The sequence below is a fragment of the Alosa alosa genome, chromosome 2, assembly GCF_017589495.1.
Source record: "Alosa alosa isolate M-15738 ecotype Scorff River chromosome 2, AALO_Geno_1.1, whole genome shotgun sequence".
Lineage (NCBI taxonomy): Eukaryota > Metazoa > Chordata > Actinopteri > Clupeiformes > Clupeidae > Alosa > Alosa alosa.
Window position 1 is genome coordinate 19,502,163 of NC_063190.1, and position 15,414 is coordinate 19,517,576.

At 40.9% G+C, this 15,414-nt stretch overlaps 1 protein-coding gene across 5 annotated transcripts in view; it reads right to left on the minus strand.

The window, feature by feature from the left end:
- Positions 1 to 1,239: 1,239 nt before the first annotated feature.
- The window catches only part of sez6a (seizure related 6 homolog a), a 126,352-nt gene continuing 112,177 nt past the window's right edge, over positions 1,240 to 15,414 (minus strand). The window contains exons 10-18 of one of the 5 annotated variants that reach the window (XM_048237535.1): positions 13,359 to 13,555; positions 10,201 to 10,395; positions 7,722 to 7,913; positions 6,229 to 6,423; positions 4,558 to 4,596; positions 4,336 to 4,447; positions 3,927 to 4,026; positions 2,721 to 2,732; positions 1,240 to 1,991 (exon numbers count right to left, since the gene is read on the minus strand). In XM_048237535.1, coding sequence (XP_048093492.1) covers positions 1,962 to 1,991; positions 2,721 to 2,732; positions 3,927 to 4,026; positions 4,336 to 4,447; positions 4,558 to 4,596; positions 6,229 to 6,423; positions 7,722 to 7,913; positions 10,201 to 10,395; positions 13,359 to 13,555 — 1,072 coding nt within the window. In that variant the 3' untranslated portion in view covers positions 1,240 to 1,961. Of the gene's footprint in view, positions 4,027 to 4,335; positions 4,448 to 4,557; positions 4,597 to 6,228; positions 6,424 to 7,721; positions 7,914 to 10,200; positions 10,396 to 13,358; positions 13,556 to 15,414 lie in introns of all 5 variants that reach the window. The other 4 variants (XR_007192905.1, XM_048237536.1, XM_048237534.1 and 1 more) reach the window with 4 other exon arrangements.

Here is a 15,414-nt window from a genome sequence, read left to right on the forward strand (position 1 = left end):
AGGCCTACTGGTCATAGTTCACAACTCCAGTGGCTAGTATTCCTGTGCTTATTTCATTCAGTGACTTGGAACTGCATACATCTGGACCTGCAGACTTAAATATTGAAAATAAAGTAGTCCTGCATAGTAGTCTCTCAAACACTATGATTTATTACTAGCCTACTGAAAGCAGTGTCTGGCCTATACCATTGTTCAATTTTTCTTAAATCAAGACAGTTTGGGCACTTCATAGCCGTTATTAAGCTTTATAAAAGTTTGCCATCTGTGTTACAAAGTGAACTGATTCATGTTATAGACTCTATTTAGACTAAACGTCAACTTTTTTTTTAACAAACCTGAAGTTGGCCTCAGAAGCTGTCAGTGTCCTGCTCCCTAAAAAAAAAAAAATCAGTGATCAGCTGCAGACTAGGCTACTTATAAAGTTCTCAATATGAAAATACTACTTTTAAAATGCTTTCACAAATTAGGCTGTGATGCAGAAATGATACAAAAATCTGTATTATTAAATATTATCCTACTTTATTATTCATCCTACACACACTTATCCTTTACTCTAACAATGTTTCTGCACTGTAATGGTACATCCTACACACACTTATCCTTTACTCTAACAATGTTAATGCACTATAATGGTACTGTTACCACACTGCACATACCTGTACATACTGTACTTATCTGTTTATATGGTTCATACTGAATATCCATATTTATTCTGTTTTTCTTCTGTTAATACACTGCATATATTTATATTAGTCTTACTACCCTTATACTGCTACTGCTACTACACTGCAAATATCTGTACATGTTGTTCATACATTGTTTATAACCATATTTATTCTACTCTTATAAGGTAACTGCTAATACACTGCACATATTTATATTTAATGTATATTACTGTAAACCAACTGTAATGTCTACACTGCACTATGTACTGTCTATATTGTATATCACTTTTCTTCTCATTTTTTGCACTTCTGGTTGGATGCAAACTGTATTTCGTTGTCTTTGTACTTGTACTCTGCACAACGACAATAAATAATCTAATTGATTACAGTATGTGAGCAAACTTGTGGCAGTGTAAGGAGGAACCAGGAGGCTAATAACATTTGTGTTTCTCCTTTTAAACACTACTCTTGGTGAGCAATATGGAAATATCCTGTTGATTTGTGATCATGACATTGACAGAAAACCAGATGCAAGAAAGAACACACTCACACTTTTATATTTATTTATAGCTTTTTAATAGGACATCTACAGCATGGCTGTGGTGAGATAACACAACTGTTTTAGTCCCTGTAGGCCCTAACATGATTAGTACCCTGTGACAAAAATAATCCTTGGTCATCCGTGTACACAGTGTAAAACGTGTACAAATTAACAATGTGGACAAAATTGTTCAAATGCACATGTATTCCAATAACTCTGTTTGGAAATTGTAGTGAGAACACCAGACACATTTCCTTTTGGAGATTGAGTTTATTCACAAAATGCTTAGGAAAGACAAAACCCCATGCAGATATTCTGTATAATGGCTTTTTTGTGAAATACAGACTTAGTTGCGATATGTATACAATGGTCCTGTGGAACCACTGCAAATTAGTTAACAGACATCCAGCAGCAGGTTTCAGCTGAACCATAGCGCCTGAAGTAACAAAAGGATAATTGGAAGTCTTCATAATTGTGTAATTTTAAAATGTTGGGGGTCTCTTGCAGAAACGGCAAAAAGGGACAACACAATGAGGATAAGCCATTGTCAGTGAACCTTTACAAAAATAATACCATGTTGCTCACAGTCTGGTCTGTACAGAGCTGGCTCGTATAGGTCCTTTGGAGACAACATATTTACAAGATCCGGGGGTGGAGAGTACGAAAAGGCAGGGGAACAGGGCATCGGGGTCTCAAGGTCAAGACCTTATTTGTATGTGCGCGCACAGTACCTTCCCTGCCTGAACATTCTTTCTCTAAATGGACACCTCATATTGTCTTCTTTCCTGTGGAAGTCAAAAAAACATTACCAGTAAGATCATTTAAGAGCTCAGGAATCAGACAGGGAAGTGATTTTATATTGCCTTAGTTAAACTATAATATAATGACCTTCATAAATTATACAATAGCAACAATATAGCAAAAACAAGGTCCGATTGCAATGTAAAACATGTATTCATGAAATGTCACCTCATCAAAAATCAGAGATAAAAGAAACTACTTCAACTCCTTGAACAGTGGTTGTCTTAATTCTTCATTATTTACATGTAATATGAGACAATACTGAATAAGATAGACAGCAAACCCTAATTATGATGCACAGTTTACCTGCACACGCTTACAAAACATAGTGAGACAAAAAGAAAACAAAGAGACAGTGTTACGACACATGTAAAAACAGACACTTAACAAAACACTGAGAGAACAAATGCTAATCTGACACAGACAAGATGATGAACTGCTGTATACTATTGTATACATTCACATGTCTTGATTGACGTCTGCTGACAATATGGGTTGTTGAGCCCCCATATTGTCTGTGTGTGTGTGTGTGTGTGTGTGTGTTTTCATGCTGCTGACCATACACAATGCAGATGCAGAGTTTTCAAAGGTCGACACAAAGCGACACAAAAAAAACTGTTGCAAGGAGTCAACACAAATGCTGGACAGATGGTGGCTTGTTGGTGTTGTGATATGACTTAGTGCTGACATTCAGGCTCTATGAGAGACCTCACCTCGTGGTTCCTCTACATGTGCAGCCAGAGCAGGAACAGACAGACAGACAGACAGGCAGACAGACAGAGGTATTGATTATTGAAAAGCACTACTAGCTAGGGCCAATAGAAATAGGGTCTGGAAGAGAGAGGTGCATCCTGGGAGTTTGTGAGGAAGGAGTGAAATGGACAATGTGTTTACACCACAGATCTGTTTATGAAAACTAAGATGAAGACATACTGGGAACAACATAGCTAATAAAGTACAAAGCACTGAGCTATATGTTTGAGTAAAGGTGATATTCTGTTACATTGAAGAGGATTGAAATAGGATCTCCAAAACTTTCCCTGTCCGTTTAGTGTAATTGCCTTGTCTGGTTTATGCAGTTCTGTGTTCTTTCTAGATTTTGTTTTGCAAATTCAAAGAAACAAAGCAAATATGCCTCCTGGTATGCCTCATTGCTTTGGTGTAAGCATTTCAGTCAGAGTCCGCAAAACAAATAAAATAAACTTCAGTCTCTATAAATAAACAGCAGCAAACATCACTATGTGATCACATTTAAAAAGAGTTAGACCTAAGCTCGACATTTGGATTTGCATCTTTAATAAATAACCTTTTGCTTTCAACTCATTGTCATTTTCAACTTAATTTTCAACTTCTCCTTAACACATGTTGTGTTTTACTTGATAACAGAACTTCAACGTGCACATTTTTAACTATATAATACAAACTAGAATGCATTTATATTAAAGTGCATGTAGATTTGCAGAGTCAAACATTCCTCATGCCTGACTCAGGCAGCTTATTGTCAGAATGTTCTCTCTCTGCCCTATGTGATCAGATCTGATGAAATATTTTAAACACTGATTTACACAAATAGCATGACATGATAAAGGAAGGAGCATGACGGTCACTTCAGGGTTGACAGTACACACACAGTGACCTGACAGTGAGGGGGTTTCTGTAGGGTCATGCAGGGTCTCGATGAGGAATAAAAACTGTGCCTGAATGAGTGCTGGTGATGTGGATGAAGAGCGCCCTCTGTTGGCCTGATATGAGATGACATTACAGTTCACACAGGAGATGATGAGAGGGAGTTGAGCGGTTTGGTTCAGCCCAACTCGGCTCCGCTCAGCTTGACAGGGTCGTGGTGATGAGAAAGTTCAGGACAAGACGATGGTGTTCTCTGAGTCCACGTCTCTGAGGTTCAGGGCGTCCATACTTACTCCGGTCTCGTAAATGGGATTGCTGAAGGCCGATTCCTCCGTCATGTTGTCGTAGGGGGGCAGTGAGGAGGTGGGCATCTGCAGAGGTTTCCCTTGCAGTCTTGGCGGAAAAAGGACAACAGAAGCAGCTTTCATTCATCTTAAACAGTGAAGGTACTCCCATTCACACAGCCAGGATTGTCTCCAATTCACAGAATGTGTGCAAACAAGTTTTTAAAGTGCACACATAAATTGGACAGCTGGAAGACCAGTGGAAGCAATTTGCACAATTAAGAGAAAAGAGATTCGATAATTATCACAGACTATACCTTTAAATACTATGCTACAACTCCCACCCCCCAAAAAACGAGGTATCATTACACCCCATACTAATGAAGATATGCTGTGGTGGAGGCATTCTTATACTCACTTTGAGAAGTAGATGTATATCACAAGGATCACTGACAAAACAACTGCTACTGGAACCATGACTGCAATGGCTATGTTGGTGCCTGGGCCTGTGTCTGAGTCAGAGCTGTCAACTGAACACATGGGGACGGTCAGTAAAGAGTCGGTCCATAGCAGTCCCATAGCCTGCCTAATAACATAGGCCACATCACAATGTGAATACTGAAGCACGATCACTACTTACCATCTAGCCGCCGCTCATTCATATAATCTGAGGAGGAGGCTGTAAGAAAAACACAACATGGGGAAACTTGTGAGACGATGCAGGTAGAGAGACAACCACAATCTATCTATCTATCTATCTATCTATCTATCTATCTATCTATCTATCTATCTATCTATCTATCTATCTATCTATCTATCCATCACATTGAAAGTATCCTGAATGGCAACATCAGAGCATGGTATGGTAACAGCACAGCCCATGACCGCAAAGCTCTGCAAGGGGTGGTCAGGTCAACGCAGTGCATTACAAGGATTCAGTTACCAACTATTCAGGACCTTTACAGCCAGCGCTGCAGGAGAAAGATCAAGCGGATCCTCATCTGTGCCAGCAGATACAGAGACAGTTTCTATCCACAAGCCACCAGGATTCTGAACACCCCCCCTCACACACACACACACACACACACACACACACACACACCATTTCATCATCCCCCTCCCACACACCCCATTACTCCCCCACACACACACCATACCCCCATACACACACACCACATACCTTTTTTACTACTTTTAACTTATTCTTTAAAGTTGAGCTGGCTCTTGAGCACAAGTAATTTCATTACTTATAATTCCTTTTATGAGTAGGCTACATGACAATGAACTACTTGAACTTAAACTTGAACACACTCTGGGTTAAAGCAACACTACTATTTTAAAATTCATTTTCATATAGTCTTGTGAAGTTCAGATAAAAACCTGTTTTTTACATGAGCGATCCAAGATATGCACTGCTCTGAGTAGGAAGAAATTAAATAAATCCCAGCACAGCATTCTTGACAATAAATCGCCAAAAGACACCAATTACCATGTGTGGGTGGGTATTGCAGGGTTTTGCATGCCTTTTATAGCTAGCTCGCTAGTTTTAGACCAAAACACAAATGAGACAAAACTCAAAAGACCCTGGCACAGTTTAAATGATGGCAGTCATTATAGTAGCACATTTGGTTGCAAGGTCTAATTTGCCTGCATATCATTTTGAGTGCTTGTCTAACCGCTGGCATTCAGGCAAACACCTTTCATCTCACTTATGAAGCTATGGCCATCTGACACCTCTATGATACAAATGCTCGCATTTACAATTCATGAGCCTGCATCAATAATACAAGACCGAAGGTCATTCTCACACCACGCAAAGCATGCTTCTAACACCACACTTTACTATCACATTATAACACAACTTTATTATCAACTCATCACACAAAAATAATCTTCATTCATTATATACTTGTAGTTGTAGACATACCTTCACTATTTTAGAATTAATGGGTGTAAGTTACAGGCAACAGTTAATTATTACAGTTTTTCACAATGGTCATAATGTTTTGATAGTCAAAAAATAGAACCTAGTTTCATTACACTTGCACATTAACAACTTAAAATCACAAAACTATCACAGTTAGAACCAGTAAAAGGCTGTTGCTATAGGGGCGATACAGCGTCCATACCACATTCGGGTCCAGGTGCCCAAGGATTCGAGTTCGAGTCCAACCCGGGTAATTACCCGATTCCACACCATCTCTCTCTCTCTCCCACTCCCTTCCTGTCAGTCTCTTCATTGTCCTGCCACACTAAAGGCAAACAGCCCAAATATATATACCTAATAAAGGCTGTTACTGTCGTAGCATACCTCTGCAGGCAGGGGGCGTGCCACTCCACTGGGAGGGGTGTCCAGGCACGCAGCGGAGGATGGACTCTCCCTGGAGCTCCTGTCCGGTCCTGCAGGAGAAGCTGAGGGTCTCTCCGGCCTGGTAGAAGGCTTTCTCTGGGTTCTGGAGTCCAGTCGAGGGGGCGCCCGGGTTTCTGCACGGCTCATACTTATCCGCTGTCACAGAATAGAGAAACGGAGATACACATGGGGAAGGGTCAGTTTTTCAGTTTTTGTTTAATAATTGGACATTAAAGTCATTGCCATGACTAGAAAAAACACATTTCTGTAAACATGTTCTTGATTTCCACTGAAATGAACAGCCTTACTATGGACGTGTCCTTAATGTGGAAACATGGTTCCTCAATGTATATGCATAGTGTACACCATTTTATAGATGATAATATAGAATGACCCTCAAAACCTTGTCAAACCTAAACCAAACTTTAGTCAAGCCTAAAAATATATATTTTGTTGTGAGAGTTGTGACTATCATATAAATGGCAGTAGCCTTAGGGATAATAGTGCTTACTACCAAAGTTCTCATTGGCTGCAATGTCTCTGATGGTGCACAGCGACACCCAAGCCAACAGGGCAGACCCGGCGGCAGACACAAAATCACGGACGGGCATTACACCTTTCCAGGGGGGGCACGGGAACTTAAATTGATCACGGTAGTTTAAGCTTACACTTGACAAAACATTCTAATATGAAAATGTAGATGCACTTGTTGTAAAATGATGCAGCTCCTTTAAGAGAGCCCCGTGCGCAGGGATGGAGAGAGAGAAAGCGAGAGGGGATATGTGTGTTAGAACTGAGATGCGTGTGGAAAAAGTAGACGTGCTGTTGAGACTGGGGCTAGTCATATTCAAAATAATGCAAAAATAAATCCGCAGATAAAACCAAAATCCTCGTTCATTTGCTAACCACTTTCAGATAGAGTGTTAGGGAGTTAGCCCCGAAGTTACGGATAACTTCGGCCCTGTTCTCCGACTAGGTCAGAAGAAAGAAACAGTAAAGGTTAACGCTATCAACAAACCCAGAAACTACTAGGCCTACTTCTACTAACTAACTACGATATGAGATATAGCCTACCTGCGAGCCGATAAGCTATTTGTCATCGGATGACAGGGGTTAGTGCAGAAGTGAAGTAGACTGTGCCACGTAACCTCCTCTCCATTTAGGTGATGGGCTTACCTAATGTTCCTGATTGATTAGCTACGGAATAGGCTAATACAGATTTTACAAGTTTTATTTGCTACTTGCTAGATTGACAAACGTATAATATAGGCCTACATTTAATAAGTGTTCAAAATCAATCTATAGGATTGGGGTTGGTTGGAGCAGCCAAGCTCGTCCAGGGCGGGCACAGATGAGTTCCAGGACGGGCCTGGCCCCCCAAAGCCCCCCCATGCCGCCGGGACTGCAACAGGGGGCGCTCCATGATAAAAGGACCAGAGCATGAGGTTACTTACGGACACACTTCGGCAGCCGCTCACTCCATTTGGGCTCTGCCACGTCTCGGCTGTAGCAGGTGATCAGGCCAGTCCCGGACAGGTAGTAGCCTTTGTTGCAGGTGTACTGGACGGTGGAGCCCACCACGAAGCGAGAGCCGGTGATCACCCGGTGACTGTGTTCCACAATGCCGGGGTCAGGGCACACCATCACTAATTAAACACACACACACACACACACACACACACACACACACACACAGCTATTGATGATGCTCCACAGTACCAAGGCCAAAGCACACCATCACTAATTAAACACACACACACACACACATACCCCAGGCCTGCTACAGAACACACACACACACACACACACACACACACACACATGTACAGAGTGTGTAGAATAGCGGGGCTCTCTCTGTACCATTTGTTTTGCTTGTTCTGCAGACAAGGCTCTGGTACCATTCAACGCTCAGTAACAATTAGGACGATCTCCATCCAACGCTGTCATCACAAGATCACATCTCTATGATGCAGGACACGCAGGCGGTTTATTTTAATGCACTAAATTGTGCAGATTGGCTTGCAATAAGACAACAACAAAATTGTCCTTTCTGTTATTAATTATGAATACACTCTGCTGCATATAAAGCCATTAGTAGCCTTATTTCATGTTCCTGACTGCTAAATGTGCTGTGGTGGCCTGGCATTAATCATCCTGACGGAACACAAAAACACAACGCCGAGAGAGCAACAAAGAGGGGGAAAGGCTGTGCACTACTGAATTATTAAGACAGTACATTTATTATTAGTAGTATAATAATAATAATAATAATAATAATATTATTATTATTATTATTATTATTATTATTATTATTATTGTCTACAACTGATTTACAGTTTTTTACAATTGTTTACACACGTTTTCAAAACTCTGTGTCTATTTTTCAAAACTCCACACACAAAACCCACAATTGCTCACACAAAATGCAAAATGCCTCAAATCTCCAGCAAAATGACACACAACATTCAAAATGTCAAAAACACATCTTTAAAGCAAACATTAAGCCTCACATTACAAAACACGTTTGTCATAATATGACATTTTGGATACATCATGTACACACTGTTGCTCAAAACCTAAAGCTCTTCTGTCTTAGGCTTTCTATATGTATTTCCATACAAGAGTGAAAGTTACGGTATCAACAAAGAGAAGTTGAAATACACAGTAAAAATGCAAGCAATATTGAAACCAAAAATAGTGATTTTTCCCAAATAATTTGCTGTTGTGAATACAGTATTTTACAGCAAACAAGAAAAAAAGCAAAGAAGAATTCAGTGACCACCAGATGTACATGGAGTTTTGAAAACACTGATTTTGTTTTTTTCCAAAGACAAGTGTGTGTGTGTGTGTGTGTGTGTGTGTGGGGGTCAAACAAAAATAGAGTAAAAAGAAAAAATGTACATAAAGTCAACTTTTTGTAGAACATTACTGTAAGCTAAAGTCCGATTACTGTAATTTTCAAAGTATCTGCATTGGTTCTGAATATTTCAACCGGAAATCCTCTAGGAGCGGATTGAAAGGGTCCATACCTATATAGAGAGTATATCTATTCATAGACCTATACTAAGGCAATGATTGGATGGTGTTCAGTAAAGTAAAGAGTGTTTACACATGTGAAGAGAAAGAGTGAAGCACTGGTGATTTAGTGTGGCATTTTCATGGGTTGTGTTTGAAGAACGAAATCAAGTTACTTCCTGTTAGATTTTTGTGTGTTAGGTAGAAAATTGTGTGTGATGTTTTGCAAAATGTGTTTTAGTCAATTGAAAACTGAGTCAAACACTGAGAATTAGTGTATGGTTTTGCAGATTTGGTGTCGGGTTATGATGTTTGGAGGACATGTTTAGAAAATTGTGTGACAAGCAAAGATTTAGTGTGTAAGCAGTTGAAAAAAACTGTATTAAGACAGTACATTTCCGAGCTGGCCTGGTACTTCGGTCCCACTTTATATCAGCTGTCTGTGTTGACAGCTAACTAATAATAGAAGCATGTGTTTGTGTGTGTTTTGTACGTTCATGTGATTATGTTTGCATTAGCACGTTTCTGTATGTGTGTACTGGTAAGTATGTCTATGTGTACACTGTATGTGTGTGTGAGTATACAGTGTGTGTGTGTGTGAGTGTGTGTATGTGTGTGTGTGTGTCTGTTAGCCCACTTTACTGATGAGGGAAATTGAGTGGAGGCTTACCAGTACACAATCCATCAAGTCAAATACCTCTGCTCTCTGTCTCTCTCTCTCTTACTCTCTCTTTTTTGTGTGTGTGTGTGTGTGTGTGTGTGTGTGTGTGTGTGTGTCTGCATGTCTGCATGTGTGTGTGTGTGTGTGTGTGTGTGTGTGCGTGCATGTGTGTGTGTGTGTGTGTGTGTGTCTGCATGTGTGTGCGTGCATGTGTGTGTGTGTGTGTGTGTGTGTGTGTGTGTGTGTGTGAGCCTGACCTTTCTCACAGATGGGCACATCTCCACTCCAGGTGAGGTCCCACTGGCACATGAGCACCTCGGAGCCCTGCAGCTGGTAGCCAGGGTAACACTGGTACGTTACCACAGTGCCATGGATGAGGTCGGGGTGCGACGTGCTCTTCCAGCCATTCATGATCTCAGGCAGCTCTGAGCACGTATCGTTACGGGGCACCTCTGAGGACAGGTCGAAAGGTAGAGACAGACACGAGGGAGAGGGAAAGAAAGAGAGAGAGGGAGAGAGATAGAGAGAAAGAGCGAGAGAGAGAGAGAGAGAGAGAGAGAGAGAGAGAGAGAGAGAGAGAGAGAGAAAGGGGAGAGTGACTTTCAATTACAAAAATCATTTAAAAAATATTTTAAAAACAAGCAGACATCAATAACAAAACAAAATAAATAAGCCTACATCATCAGTTCTTAAACACAAGCCTATCAGACACATTACAGTTTTTTTTCACAATTGCTAAAACACTAAACTCCAGTCTCTGAACCAAATGCTCAGTTGCCTCAACACATTTCTTGAATCGATCACTCTTTTGGCAAAACCATAAACCGTTTTCACATAAACACAATTTGCACTCTGGTGCACTTGTAATGCACAATGGTAACCACAAGTGGCAAAAGGTAAAGACAGATAAAGCACAGATGCCATACACAACTACTCAAAATTGATCACACCTTCAAATGATGTGACACAACCAATAAGCTAGTTCAGAGTGCAAACAGGTTGCTGAACAGTGCAGCTTCATATCAACAATGGACAGCATCAGTGAGACAATAGAATGCATTGTAGGCTGTAGACTGTAAAGTACTTCTCATTTGCAGTACTGAAATGCCATCCTTTTCAGTATACCTTTTTCACAATTGCTAAAACACATTTTTGAAACCTTCCACCCTTTTCTCAAAACTGTAAACATAAAATCTCATTCTCAATACTTTATTTTTACTGGATTTAGAGTAAATGTTGAATCCACTGAGTTAGGAAATGTGTTTTGCTTTGCTTTGCTTCGTTTTGTTTTGTTTTTTAGATGCAAAATGCATTTACTGTATTGTAAACAATGAACATTTCTCCTGGAGCTATATGAGCTGCCCTGAACACTGTGTTTTCTGTTTTTGATGTAGTGTGTAATGACTGACCAGTAGTGTTTTCATATCGACTGCTTTGTGAATGGTCTGAAGACAAGGCTTGGTTTTGAGCACATCTGTTTTGAGGCGATTGTAGTTTTGCAGAGGTTGGAAGGTTTCAAAAAATGTGTTTTAGCAATTGTGAAAAAATGTAATAGTGACTATCTCCCCCACTACACTGCATTTTTCCAGCCGAGCCACATTGTTTGTGTAAAAATAAAAAACAAAACCCATTCTCAGCCACTATTATACACTATTCAATAAAGAGAGACAGACAGACATAGAGAGAGAGAAAGAGAGAGAGAAAGAGAGAAGGAGAAGGGCAGGAGATGAGTGGAGAGGGAGAGAGAACTCTTTGTTGGCCGAAGTCATCTATTAAGCCGCATATTTGACAGGTATCTCTCAGGGCTGCCTAAACACTGCCGTGGGTTTCCATGATAAAATACACTGTTAAAAGTTGCAAATGAAAGATTTACCTTCAAATTTAGAAATATAAAGTTGACACCAATTTGCATGTGTGTGCTAGACATCATTAAGCCACAGTAAAAGTAAGACCTCATTTACGCAGGTCCAGAACTCAGGCCTGGTGAGTTTGTCAACTTAATTCGACCAGACAAGGAAATACCATCCATTTGTTCTGCTTATGTAATGTACCCAACAAAATAAATTGCACAATGCATGAATACCTTTGGCTCTTCTCTAATAGGGATGTTGTGCACTTTCAGTAAGTAGAGCCACTATCTAACAGTTGGTCCTCTGTGATTTGTGGACAGTTCTGTATAACTCCATGATGACTATAGTAAATCCAATACGGCTCCATTACAGGAAACTGTTCACCATTCAAAGTGGACCTAATTCGTTATGTCTTTCTGTGCCGTTTTCTCACAGAGAAGAAACAAGTCTGATTAACATTTGTTGCAGTTTGCTGAAGGTCACTAGCCTGGAAAATTCAGACCCTAGTAATCTAGAAAGATTAAAGGTCTGGCCACGAACAATGTAATGGCCCAACCCGAGGGGCGGCAACAAGCATGCATTTAAAAAAAAAACAAAAACACTAGACCATGTTTACTCTGAATGATTTTGGACTTTGACGCAATCGGATAACACTACGACCAATGTGTACTGTCCTCCAATGTTGCAGAAGGGCGCTCTGTTTTTCATCATCATCATCATCATCATTAACCATTGTTTATTCATGGGAAATAGACTGAGCATTATGCTCTTATACATCATCATAAGTCTATCCTAAAGAATACATACAAAACAAAAAGTAATGACATACAATTATGAAAATGATAAAAAATCTAACAAAAACAAAGTGCCAGATGGACCTGCGTGCCCGTAACCTAGCAACCATTTTTGTAGGAGGTTATGGTGGTTGTCACCACAGCTTGGATGGCAAACCACAATCTTAGACCTGCTATCCTAAAGATCATATGTTCCACCTCTTAAATGTTTACAGCGACCGTTCTGTGCTAATATTTATGTTGTTATGTTGTCTCACTAAAGAAATACGGTATGATAGGAAGACATTCTTATATCTTTTATCATAGTGGCTATTATGGCAAATGTCTAATTTATATTTTTTGCAATGTCAGATTTGTACTGTTGAATTCTATCTGGTGATACTTTCTACCAAACTTACTCTACAACTGGTGTTGTACTTAATCAACTGTATTGAGTACAGCAGATTAAGATAATCTTCCACCACTCTCAATTTCAACTACTTTATTCAGTATTAGGGCTGTCAAAATAACTGATTAATTTTGATTAATTAATTTGAGAAAAAATAACTGATTAAAAAAAAATAACGCAGATTAATCGATTCCGTATGACTTTTGACCACGAGCCGTTGATTTAGATTAAGTATGTAAGTATGTAGAGTATGTAATTAATTAGATTATTTTTTTTAATCAATTGACAGCCCTATTCAGTATATAAACCATCGAGCGTATAAGAATTCTTATATGGTCTATAAATCACCTTAAACAACATTTACTGAGTGATCTTTGACCTACCAAAGAAATGTACCACAAAGCCGTTGTTGTATCCGTAGATGTTGGTGGCTGGGTCAGACTGGAACTGGATGGTGACATCAGCCATGGAGGTGTAGAGCTTGAAGCGCGGCAGCGCCCCGCTGTACTGACCCAGGATGTTGGCTGTCAGGTCGTCTCCATCGTAGAACGTCAGCATGTCATTTTTACCAAGATGGAGACTGCGCACAAAAAGAAAAAAAAACAGACAAAGACAGAGGCATAAATAAATCGGTTAAGTATGCGATAAATCGACATGAAGTAGCTGTGTTACTCTACGTATGCTGTGTGCACTACACAATAAGTCATATCTGTTGTTGCACAAAGGAAAACTTTACCCAAAACCTTGACATTACTTATTAGGCCTTATGCCTAATAAATATGACCTACCATACAAGTCAAATGTAGATGGACAGAGCTCACAGGGAGCTTCCATTCCAAAACAGCCAGCCAGAACAAAATCTAAATGACTGTGTATTAACTTAAAAGGACATTTAAGAAATCGATGAAAAGTGAGGCTCATCTCGGCTCGACTCTCAATATGGCTAAGCTTTATCGTGTAGTGCACTGGCCTTGAGAGGAGATGAAGGCAGATAGCAACTTATGGCTCATTTCTCTTTGGGAATGAGACAGCAGCCGATGATCTGCTGATGTCTATTTGAGATGAAGGGGGAAGGGATGAGATAAAGAGATGGAGAGGAGTGAGGATGACACACGGTCGCCAGGTAACAGAGTGGCTGGAGGGCCGTGAGGTCGACCTCCCCTCTTTCTGAGCCTCGACGTGGATCTCAAGGAAGAGGAGGAACACCATCGGGACAGCGGCCGTGTGTGTGTGTTTTTTTTAAAAGTATAGTACTTTTAGTAGTGTGTGTGTGTGTGTGTGTGTGTGTGTGTGGGGGTTGTCAATAGGACAGTGGAGAGAGACAGGAAGTGAGTGGGAGCCAGAGATGGGGTGGGATTGGGAAATGGCCGCAGGTCGGAATGGAACCTGGGTCCCCATGGGCACTGAGACCCACATGTGGTACAGTGCTGCCGCGTGTGCCACAGCTCCCCTGGTGTTTGAGGCCCATCTGTGCCTGGCTTACACGTTACACATCATGACGCGACGGACGCAGTGTGATGCAATGCGATGGGACATTTTGAGACATTTGTTGGACGCCTTGTTTGTATTTTCTTTCTGTTGCTCGTGCTGTTCTGCTATATTAAAGGAGAAACACCATGCAATAGAAGGGCATTTTTAAGGGATTTAGTGAGGATAGAGAGTATTTAATGCTACTCGACAGTCAGACACTCGCATGCAGTTAGTACAAGATGTAAGGAGTCGCATAAGGGAGTGGAACGGGGGCTTGGGCGCAGTGGCGTGTGTAAGCACAGACCATGCGTGTACATACACACACACACACACACACACACACACACACATACACACACACACACACACACACACACACACACAATACACAGCACACAACACACACACACACAGCGGTGTGTGTAAACACAGACCCTGCGGTACCTATCAATCACCTGCTCACAAAATCGTCTCGGGAGCCACTCGCCACACTCTCTCCACTTACAAATTGCATTTGTGCAACCGGAAAAACATTCCCTACGGAGCACACCAGGAGGTCCGGATTCCTAGCCTGGTGGGCCATCCTATATCATTGAAATGTATAGTCTGGAATCGAACCATTTACCTCGCTTAATCCAAGGGGCGGGCAGAGAATTGTCTTTCAAACTGCCTAGGCATGCAATAGGCCAGCCGCCACGACCATATCCGATCCGGGTCGGCAAAACGGCAAATACATCCTTCTTCGAAAGGAATGACTTATGTGCATTGTGTTGCTCAACTTTCAAAGAAAAGCACAAGTCCAACTCCTCCAAAGTTGACGCCAACGCCGATTCAAACAACCGCTCTTCGTTCGCCATAGCCACCTTCCTTGTTGTTCACGTCGCCGCAGGACTGTCGTTATCCTGTTAAGCCCGGGCCTTTAAGACTTTAACAAAATAGAGCTGTGATTGGATGACGTCCACAGCGTCA